We start from the raw sequence: 12,127 nt of genomic DNA on the forward strand, positions 1-12,127 counted from the left end.
AGGTATCAATGGACTCTACTGAGGATAACAACTACTAAGTTCTTATACAGCAGGAAAACAATACCTAGGATATTTAGAATATACATTTTCTGAAATAAAAAAAGAAGATTATTTTAAGATCCAGTTTAAAGTTCAATATAGTAGAATGCATTGGAAAACTTTTAAAACCACAAAAACAGCATATTCTTTTTGATAGCTAAGACTTACACCAAGACTAAAGATGTCCATACAACACAAAACTAAAGAGAAGTCCTTTTGCAAAATAGGTCAGGGCAAAAAACCCGAAAAAAACAACAGCCACAGAAGCCACAAGCTTAAAGCAACACTAAAGATTTCATTCAAATCCATAGTAAGAGTCCATAACAAATAAAAGAACACACCACTGAACATGGAGATTTGAGAAGGCAATGGTTAAATGAAAAATTTTAACCTATTTTAAAATGATAATTCAAAGCTGTTTTACTACCATATACTTTACTGATGGAGCTGAAAAATAACAATTTGAATGATATAGTTTCACCTCCATTACCTTTCTTTTTCCATTATCTAGTGGCTGCTCTATTGAGTACTAAAATAACCAAAAGGAGCAGAAAAAAGAGAATTCCAGGACTTAAATAAATGAATGAATGCTTATAATGATTATAGCTACCATTTATTTTGTTTTTAAAAAGAAGAAAAAGTGGCTGATAGAGATTAAGTCATTTGTTATGAATGTGTTTCAGACACAATTCAAACTCAAGTCTTCCTAACTCCAAATTCAGAACTTTATCCACCAACCACATTCAGATGCACATGCTAGGAAATAGTCTCTAAATAATTAGATATTCCCTATCAACTAAACTATGATAAATGTATATTATCCAAATTATATAACTTATAAATTTAGTTTAAGTCAATAATTCTTTATGTGTACTGAAAAACTTAAAGCAATTACTCAATGGTTAGAAAAACCAATGTTTGATCCTCTCTCTTCCTGACTCTGCCACTGTATTTTACTTACTATATCCCTGTCCCAATCATTGGACTCTGATTCTCCCATGATTACCAACAAGATCCAACTCTAAAAATCATTTGAAACTGTGTCATAAGAGTAACTAAAGTGCCATTCCTTCATGTAGGACCATAGATCTAAAACTGAAAAGAATTTCAGAATTCCATTCAGTCTAACACTCTCATTTTACAAAAGAGGAAACTTGGAATCAATCCTCTTATTTCTGCTATTACATGTACAAACAATATCTAAACATTGTCCCTCTAAATCAATAAAGTACCTTAATTAAGAGTTATTTTTGTCTCAAAAAATATAATAAAGAAAGTAGACAATTTTTTTTTGGTACTTCCTCAAAAGCAAAGTTCCCTTTTTATATAAAGTTTTTGTATCTCTCAGAGTGGGGAAAAGTATGTGGGGAAAAATTGGTGCATAAAGTTCAGGTGATGAGGGTCTCTGTCATTTTCCTTTAATCCATTCCAAAGTTGACCTTTACCCAATGAACAGGTGTGTGTGTGTGTGTGTGTGTGTGTGTGTAAAATATATCAGACAGTGAATCCTGTGCAAGCCAGAGAAGCTAAGCTAACAACAAAAAGATTTAAATGACCTAAATACTTTGGGTCTCAAAAACAGTTGTTGGGGCCCCTGTGCTGAAGAAACTAATCTCCTAACAGTAAATTAGAAAAAAGAAAAAAAATGGAGAAAAGGAAGAAAGCAAAAGTAGAAACGGTATTAAAATGCCTTGTTTTATGTGTATTATATTTTAAGCAGGCAATAGGAGTTAGAAATTCTTCTCATATCATTACTTAATGACTTGAAACAAGTTGATGTTTAGATATAAAAATTGCCATAACAGTATCAACACCAATGAAGATAATTCACATTTTAAAATTAAACCTCAAAGAAGTTGAATTTTAAGAGGAAAAATCTTAATAATTGGTTTTTTTCCTTTTCTCTCTGTCCCTACCTCCTTCCCTCCCTTTCTCCCTGTCTTCCTCTTTTCTTCCTTCCTTCCTTCCTTCCTTCTTCCCTCCAAATATAGCACCTTGCACAATGTCACAATGCAGAAACCCCAAAATGTATTCTTCTGTCTATTCTATTGGATTAAATCTAATTCAGATAAGTAATCACTTGAGAAGTGTGAGGAGGCAGTAGTTGAGTTAGGAAACGGTAGTAAGAAGAAAAGCAACTATCTTCAGACTTTGTAAAGATTATATTTAAAACAGAATTACAATTCAGTAAAAGTTCAAATCATTGATCAAACCATTAAGAATAAGAAGGAATTTCTAAATATATACTAAACTTAAAACTTTTCAGTAAAATCAGAAAAACCATCAAAATTATTTTTATTATTTTATTATATTCTACAGATGATAAAATATTATTTTTAAATAGTCATAGTACACTTAGGATTTCTGAGGAATCCTAAATATTTTCAGTCCAATGATGAAACACGTAGAAGGAAAAAGTGAAAAATTCCTTGGGTTCCTAGAAATAATTCCAAAACATTTCTCAAAAAATTAATCATATTTTTAATTTTAAAAGTAAATTAAATGCTTTTACTAAATTTTCCTTTTACACACTCACCCATCTGCTCAACAATTTCTGGAGGAAATACTCGAGAGGCAAAAGCTCGGCGAAATATATCTGAAAACTCCCTGTCCAGGCCTCCTATTCCCATCTTTTCAAAGTTCCAGTCAGGATTAATGATAGATTGTCGATTTTCCTTGGTTTTAGCTTTGCCTGTACAAATAAAATATAATCAGATATTCACCAGTCAAAAGAAGATATTCAAAGAAATTTTAATATTATTAATAAATATAAATTGGTAAACAATACATCTTTAATAAATAAACTGAATAAATTAAATCTCAATAAATAATCAGTTGTTCTTACAAAGATGACATTGATGACCCATTAAAAGATGGTCAGTGTCATTAAGGCATTCAATTGTTTTCTCCAGTAGTGGGATATGGGTTCTGCTAAACCACCTTTTAAGTTCTTGCCTTGTTTCATTTGTGGTTAAAAGAACATTTGTAAAATGACCAGCTAAACTGTCGAGCTATGTAATAATACCCTTGGAACAAAGCAAAGCAAAATTTACATTTTAGACATTAAAAAAATATTTTAAAATCTTGGACTTTTTAAGCCCTAATTTCATTACAAAGACTTTCAAAGCTTCCAAAAGGAGCATAATAAAGGGAAACTACATTTACCTAGCTTCAAATCCTTTGGTATACAGAGAATATGTGAGAATATATGATATGCATTCTTCAGTTTGTTACATTTATACATGGGAAATTAGTCTAACCAAGTCATTTCAATATAACATGTATTAATGACTTAATAATGTTTGTGAAAGGTGCTATATTAGAAGGGAGAAAGAGAGAAAAGAAGGTAGGAAGGGAGGGAGTGAAGGAGGGAAAGAGAGAAAAGGAAAGAAAAAAAGCACAGTCCCCACTTTCAAGGATGTTACCAGGGAACACAACATATACAGAATGTATATAAATAAGTATAAAGCATATATATCTATATATATCTATATATAAAATTTCAAGAGAGAAAAGGCACTAGCATAACTAGTGTATATACAGGAAAGGTCATTGGGAAGGTAGTTACACCCAAATTGTACTCTGGAGATATTTTGGAGGTTTTCGAGACAGAGTTTCAAGACAGAGACAAGATTACGCATAAAGGGCTACTTTTTGCAAAATGACCAAGGTAGAACAGCATATGTGGGCAACAGGTTGTAGATTAGTTTGCCTAGAATAGAGAAGTAAATAAACGACAGAAAATGAAGAAGAGCTGAAAAAATGGATAGAAATCTTTTCAGAAAAAAGTTTTAAATGCTAAACTCAGAAGTTTGCATATTTTCTTAGAGGCAAGGAGAAATCAGTGAAGATTTTTGAGTATAGGGATAACATGGTCATAACTGTTTTAGGAATATCAATTAGACAATTAGGAGACGGGTGTTAGCAGGAGACCAATTACAAAGATATTTTAAAAGTACAAATCAAAGATGATCAAGGTCTGAATTAGAATATAAGTTATAGGTGGCAATCAACCTAAAAAATGACATATTATAGTTATATCATTATAAATACAGTTAAGATAAAATTTAATCTAGGTTAGAATCTGACCTAAAACAAGACATTATTTTGCCATATTTGAAAAAAGATGATAAGTAAAATGGAATTGCCACAGGACACCTGAGGATAAAACTGGAATATATTATTGTTTTTAGAACACAGGAAAGGAAAGTTTCAAATGAAAAAAACATTTTAATAAGATAATTTCTAGGTTACAATGTGACTTGATGATGAACCTTGAGTATTTTCTTAAACTTGGCTGGCCCCTTGTGGCCAAATGTATAATGCACAATAAATCAATAAACCATTTTTCAACTTTAAAAAGTCTAAGTTACACTTTGCAGAGATCATTTAGAAAAATAAAAATTGTATTTCATAAAAGTCACATATCACTAGTGATAAAGGAAGACTTGCTTAAGCAGCATATGAATAAAATAATCAGTTCAGAAATTCAATGGCAGGAAATGCTGTTTAACCTTCCTTAAATGTCATGACGAGATAAGAAACTGTGCCTTAGGCCTATGAAAATCTCTCATTTCCAAAAAGATTTTATGTGAATATGAATATTTAAAATAAGAATGCCAGGTGACTGATGGTAGCCTTCATTCTAATCAGTTTCTCTTCTCAGAAACCATTATCCTGTATAGACAGCCCTGTACATATTCCCCTCAGGAAGCTTTAAATGTTGGAGCAAAATATTACTTCATATATCACCTTAAATAAGGACTATAGTTAAGGATATTTTCGACCAAAGATGAACTAGAGACCATTACTGATCACAAAATAGAAAATTTTGATTATATCAAATTAAAAAGCCTTTGTACAAACAGAACTAATGCAAACAAGATTAGAAGGGAAGCAACAAACTAGGAAAACATCTTCATAGTTAAAGGTTCTGATGAAGGCCTCATTTCCAAAATATATAGAGAATTGACCCTAATTTATAAGAAACAAGCCATTCTCCAATTGATAAATGGTCAAAGGATATGAACAGACAATTTTCAGATGATGAAATTGAAACTATTACCACTCATATGAAAGAGTGTTCCAAATCATTATTGATCAGAGAAATGCAAATTAAGACAACTCTGAGATACCACTACACACCTGTCAGATTGGCTAAGATGATAGGAAAAAATAATGATGAATGTTGGAGGGGATGCGGGAAAACTGGGACACTGATGCATTGTTGGTGGAGTTGTGAATGAATCCAACCATTCTGAAGAGCAATCTGGAATTATGCCCAAAAAGTTATCAAAATGTGCATACCCTTTGATCCAACAGTGTTACTACTGGGCTTATACCCCAAAGAGATACTAAAGAAGGGAAAGGGACCTGTATGTGCCAAAATGTTTGTGGCAGCCCTGTTTGTAGTGGCTAGAAACTGGAAAATGAATGGATGCCCATCAATTGGAGAATGGCTGGGTAAATTGTGGTATATGAATGTTATGGAATATTATTGTTCTGTAAGAAATGAGAGCAGGATGAATATAGAGAGGCTTGGAGAGACTTACATGAACTGATGCTGAGTGAAATGAGCAGAACCAGGAGATCATTATACACTTCAACAATAATATTGTATGAGGAAGTATTCTGATGGAAGTGGATTTCTTTGACAAAGAGACCTAACTGAATTTCAATGGATAAATGATGGACAGAAACAGCTACACCCAAAGAAAGAACACTGGGAAATGAATATGAACTATTTGCATTTTTTATTTTCTTCCTGAGTTATTTTTACCTTCTGAATCCAATTCTCCCTGTGCAACAAGAGAACTGTTCGGTTCTGCAAACATATATTGTATCTAGGATATACTGCAACATATCTAACATATATAAGACTGCTTGCCATCTAGGGGAGGGGGTGGAGGGAGGGAGGGGAAAAATCACAACAGAAGCGAGTGCAAGGGATAATGTTGTAAAAAAATTACCCTGGCATGGATTATGTCAATATAAAGTTATTATTAAATAAAATTAAATTTAAAAAAAAAAAAGGATATTTTCACCAAAAAAACTTTCATCACTATTAAGACTAGTCATCAGCCAGTCTTAATAAAGGCAACATAACCTACATCAAGAATCAAATGGCATTTCCATTTTTGACTTGCTAGTTTGGGCTTATAGAAATAATACTTATTGCTATTTTAAAACATGGGGTTAGTGAATGCTATATAAATACATGACAATGATGACTTTTATGACAGATTACATGACAATCTGTTCTTTCTACAATAACCTATGACATAGCTCTCCAAAACTAAAGATAAGATAGTAGTAATGCAATTTTCAATAATCTGTTTTAGTTATTTAACACTTCTGAAATCTCTTTGCTTCATCCAGAATGACTCATATATGCTTTATCTATAGAGAAAACCAAAAAATAATTACACTTTTTTGCATTCTGGTGTCATCTGTGAAAGTCACCAAAATAAGAGACAAAATACTGAATAAAAAGAATTAGTTTCTATAATGAAATATATGCTTTAAAGACCGCCAGCTAGATGTTTTACATCTTGTTCTACATGATTCCTTTATGTTGCCTTTAATTGGGTAATCTAGCATCTAGATACTAATGTATTTTTTCATTCTTTCCAAAAATCTTCAAAAGTTCTTCTGCTCTTGAAACATAATCTTAGGGGGAGAGATACCCCTTAATAATTCCAGTTTTCCTGTTATGTTTCTGACTCTAGCAATGGCCACTATCGGTGCTATGTGGAGATCCTGAAATGTTTTATTCTTACTGTAAAATACTGCAGACCACATTCATTCAAGGGATAGGTAAAGTAAATGTCAGCTTTTTGAAATTATTTTGGCATCATTCATCTGTCAGATTTATGTCATAAAACTCAAAAGGGACTTTTAAACATAACAATTTAAGTTCTTTTCAAACTCTTTGTGCCATTAGTGTTTTTTGTAATTGCCTTCTTTTTTAGATATGTCTGGAATTATGATTGTTGATATTGTTAGTTGTATTTTTCTGATGTAACAGAGATAATTCAAGAGATGGGATAACATTCATTTGCAGGGGTCCTCAAACTACAGCCCACGGGCCAGATGTAGTAGCTAAGGACGTTTATCCCCCTCACCCAAGGCTATGAAGTTTCTTTATTTAAAGGCCCAAAACAAAGTTTTTGTTTTTACTATAGTCAAGCCCTCTAACAGTCTGAGGGACAGTGAACTGGCCCCCTATTTAAAAAGTTTGAGGACCCCTAAGCAGGGTCCTCAACACATCATTAAAACTATTATTTTATTTTAACTATTTGACCTTCATTAAAATCACTGGTTTTCCCAAGTAAATGAAAATGTGTTTGGATTTTTATAACTTCATATTTTACTCTAAGGACCCCAGGTTAGTTTTTCTGAATTGACAGTTAAAATGGCATAGGATCTTTCTTAAGGTACTAAATAATTACCCAAAAAAAAAAGCCCCAACACTCATGCTTGAAAATGTCTGACTTCTTCCTTTTACATTTTGTAATTTCCCAAGTCCTGGCCCTTCCAAATAACATGGCAGCATTTCCTGATTTTATCATTACCACAAAGTGGCTTTCTTGCAAAGGGAGTATACTTGTTTATTCATTTAAGTCATTAGATTAGACCTTAGATCTATGCTTGGTGACATGTCAAGATAAAGTTAAAGTCCATTTAAGAAACCATCTTTCAAAACACTACAATTCTTACCAATAAGATTAAGAGAAGAATTATCTGCTTTTTCAAATGCAACTTGACTATTTCCAACAACCAGACCGACTTCAATCTGCAAGAAGATGAACAAATAGTTATAGTCCAACATTGCACAACTGGTTGCTGAACTGCCCTCCCTAAAACAAAGTATCAGATAAAAAATAAGATTTTTTTTTTTTAGGCTATGACTCAAAAAATAGTGACCTAGTTATATACCTTATAATCAGCTTCCATTTTTTTATTCTTGGTGTCCTATCTTTTGAAGTAATATAAATCAGTGCTTTCCTTAATTTTTATTTGTTTATTTTTTTGGCTGAGGCCATTGGGGTTAAGTGACTTGCCCAGGATCACACAGCTAGAACATGTTGTGTCTGAGACCACATTTGAATTCAGGTCCTGACTTCAGGGCTAGTACTCTACCCACTGCGCCACCTAGCTGCCCCTGCTGTTCATAATAATTTTATCTATATTTTTGGAAAACTGAAACAAATACCTAGATTTAACACATAGCACATTTAACAATATGAAAAACAGTATATCTGAAAATTGGAAAACATTGGTTACAAAGATCAACTATTATAACTATGTAAGATAGAACTTAGGAAAGTTAATTTTTAATATTTACATTAAAACAATTTTACTTATAGTTGAAATATTAAATGTGATTCATACCTTCTGTCTTTTCCCTGTAGCAGGTTCTCCTTTCAGGATGCTGGGATCCATGGCCTCAATATCCTTCACTAACAAACCAAAAAGCTTCTCATTGAAGCTAAATACAAGCTTTTCAGGAAAGAGGAAAGGGAGAAAAATAAGAGTGCAGCAATAGTTTTCTCCACAGCAACCTCCAATTCCCACAATGCAAATTTTGTCCCAGAAGTACCTCAACAATTGGCAACTACCTTTATCAATTTTCTATGCCACTTTAAAACAACAGACAAAAAAATTAAAAAAAAAAAAAAAGTAGTGGCTAAATAACACTGAAGGAAACTCAAACACATTTTTACTTTTCATCCCACACCTTCTACACTCCAAGAAGAGGATATTTCTTCTATCCTATTTTTCTAGGAAAAGTTTCCTTTCCACAGATTTAATGCTCGTATTCATTGTTATGATAAAGGTGTTGACTCCCAAACAAACAGCAAAATGTGTGGTGCCCAAATCACTCATCTGGAGTGATTGACAATAAAATCCACAAAAGCTAAGAGGAAAAAGCACTTCTCTAGCAAAAAATCCAAAGAAGAAAAAGGCAAGAGAATATTCTAAAGCATCAGTTTTAACCAAACAAGGGAGCAGCTGAGATAACCATGCATACCAGACTGGTAAAATGAAATATGTCAGTACTGGGGACTTTATAAGAAAAGATCTAAGTGATAATAGAGAATGTTGGATGAATAAGGACAATGAAATGAAACTTAGTAGAAAAAGCATTTATTTTCACCCAAAACAATAGAACTGGCTGAAGAAAAAGATTTCTGATATTGTTGATGCAGTAAAAAAACTGTAAAATTAGACCACATGAATAAAATAATTAAAATGGTACAGTTTCAATCAGTCTGTTAATTAGTCTAGCTTTTGTTTTCTAAACTGTTTGTTTTCGAAGCTGTCCTATATTTGAATTGCAAAACAACTTGTAAAATGGATCTAATTAAAAGAGATGATCAAGGAAGCTATATTTTACTAAAAGGTAACAGGTAATGAAGTAATATCAAAAAAATTTTACAGCAAGTTTCTCTGATAAAAGCCTCATTTCTCAAATATATATTAAGCATAAAACTAAGTCAAAATTATAAAAAATAAGAGCCATTCCCCAATTGATAAATGGTCAAAAATAAAGGCAGTTTTTAGAAGAAATCAAAACTATAGTCATTTGAAAAAAAGTATTCTAAATCACTAGTGATTAGAGAAAGACAAATTAAAATAACTCTCAAGTACTACCACATAACTATCAGAAATAACAAAATGCTGGAGGGAATTAGGGGAAAATAGATATATACTAATAAACTGTTGGTGGAGTTAAACTATTCCAACCAATCTGGAGAACAATTTGGAACTATGCATATGCCAGCAACACTGTTATTAAGTCTATATCTCAAAAAGATTATCAAAGAAAAAGGAAAAGGACTTAGCTGTGGTGACAAAGAAAAAAGTGTTAATTTGGGGGATGTTCATCAATTTGGGATATGGCTGAACAAGTTGTGGCACATGATTGTGATGGAAAACTGATGAAGGAGGTAGTTTCAGAAAAAAAAGGCAGGACCTATATGAACTGATATAACAAGAAATGAGAAGAACCAGAAGATCATTATGCCCAGTAAGAGCAATATCACAATCATGATCAATCATGAAGTACTTGGCTACTTTGATCAATATAATGATCCAAGATAATTCTAAAAGCCTTAAAAAATGTTATCCACCTCTAGGGAAAGAACTAATGAAGTATAAATGCAAACTAGTATAGTTTTCTAATTTTATTTTTCCTGCTTTTTTGAAATATGGCTAATATGGAAATGTTTTGTATGGTTTCATATATATAATTTGCTTGTCTTCTCAGTGCATTAGGAGAAGGAATAGGAGAGAGAATTTGGAACTTACAATCTTAAAAAAATGCTGTGTGTGTGTGTGTAAAATAAAAATTTTTAAATTATTTTAAAAATCCAACTTGTAATATGAACAATTTTTATTGAGTGAGGTTAATTGTCTACTTTATTAAGAAGGAATGTTTTGTATCTACCACCTGGTATCTACCAAAATGTGTCTTTTGAAAATACTTTTTAGCGGGTCTATACTTATCTAGCAATGTTAAAAGTATATGGAACAAGACTTCTCAGACAACTCAAAAAAACACATCTATCAGTGAGTGATGCTGGTCTAGAATTCTACTCCCTAGCAACCAGAACTGTGCTCTTCCTTTCTAAAATCAACTCCTAAATAACAATGACAATAATAAATGAAGAAAATAATTCATTTGTATGAGGATTAGACTTTGAAAAGTATTTTAGATAATTTATCTCAAGGCCACAGAGAAAAGGGCAATTTTAACTATGCAGCTAACTAGATCCGAGAAAACAAAAATAGTATACAATAGACATACATGTAGATGTACAAAGATACATATGCATAACAAAACCACAAACATACCTTCACATATACACATGTACTCTCAGATGCTTATAAACATACATGTTTACGTGTGTATATACATTATGTTTTTGTTTACATATTTATTCTTAGTCAATATCATATAAAAACACATCTACATTTTGAAAATACCAAATTTTATCATCATGCTAGTATTTTCTACCTATGAGATTCACAAGTAAGAAAATATAATTTGCTATTTGTGACTATTGAAACTCAAAGGAGAAACTTTAGCAAATGACTTCCAAGAAGTCTCTTAGGTAAACTAGAGTAGATGTCCTACACATGGTACTAAAGAGGAGATATCTCAAGGAAGGAAATAAAATGAGTATATATATATATATATATATATATATATATATGAAATAGGATAAAGTGTTTACATTTGAGGAAAGGGAAAAAGCAATAAGTCTACTAAATTCTAATCTTTCTTCCATTTTTGCTTTCTTAGACTTTGTCTAATAGTCCCAATGAAATAAAATGAATTATCTACTATAACTAGATTATGATCAGGAAATTGGGATATTAATAAAGCGACTGGGATGAAAAGAAATAAATACCTGTTGTCCCACTGAGAAAGCTTGATTGTTGAACTGTTGGATAAATTCTGCTGCCATCTTGTCAGTGTCATAAGGATTGGAATCAATGCTTTTTTTCTGTAGGAAATCAATCTCAATGGTCATCGTGCCAATACACTGCTTTGTCTTGTCAAATGAATATAAAGAAACTAGAGGGAGAAAAAAGCATTTTATTATAGTGACAACAAAGACAGTATACTTCAAATAACTAAAATTATGTACATCATATAAACATCACAATAGAAATCTCAACTGTCTACACAGAATTATCAATGATAATAAAGTAGAATGGAAATAATATAAAGTCCCATCAGGAGATTCCTTTCCTAGATATTAGAGATCACAAATCTAATGCACAAATTTCCCTCCATTCTTTATGCCACCTCTAGTATTAAAAAAACATAACAAACAAAAACCTCAGCCCAAACAATACTGTCTCTGCCTTCACACTTTTATAGTCCAAAAATAGCATGAGTTAAAGAATATCATCATAGGATAGGCTCTCTACCCCTCTCCCTTTGAGGCAAACAGAAATGATGAATAAATGTTTGGTAAGATCTTCTGTCCTAAGAAATTAATCTACAGACCAAAAATACTTTAAAGCTACTGTTATAAAAGGAAGTTCATTCACTAAGGAATCGGAACTAGAT

At 31.9% G+C, this 12,127-nt stretch overlaps 1 protein-coding gene across 1 annotated transcript in view; it reads right to left on the reverse strand.

Annotated features, from left to right (window-relative positions):
* Positions 1 to 12,127, reverse strand: part of NSF (N-ethylmaleimide sensitive factor, vesicle fusing ATPase) — a 189,343-nt gene that overhangs the window by 142,106 nt on the left and 35,110 nt on the right. The window contains exons 5-8 of the mRNA XM_051994904.1: positions 11,460 to 11,626; positions 8,434 to 8,541; positions 7,759 to 7,834; positions 2,576 to 2,731 (exon numbers count right to left, since the gene is read on the reverse strand). Coding sequence (XP_051850864.1) covers positions 2,576 to 2,731; positions 7,759 to 7,834; positions 8,434 to 8,541; positions 11,460 to 11,626 — 507 coding nt within the window. The remainder of the gene's footprint in view (positions 1 to 2,575; positions 2,732 to 7,758; positions 7,835 to 8,433; positions 8,542 to 11,459; positions 11,627 to 12,127) is intronic.

Source organism: Antechinus flavipes, chromosome 4 (genome assembly GCF_016432865.1).
Source record: "Antechinus flavipes isolate AdamAnt ecotype Samford, QLD, Australia chromosome 4, AdamAnt_v2, whole genome shotgun sequence".
Lineage (NCBI taxonomy): Eukaryota > Metazoa > Chordata > Mammalia > Dasyuromorphia > Dasyuridae > Antechinus > Antechinus flavipes.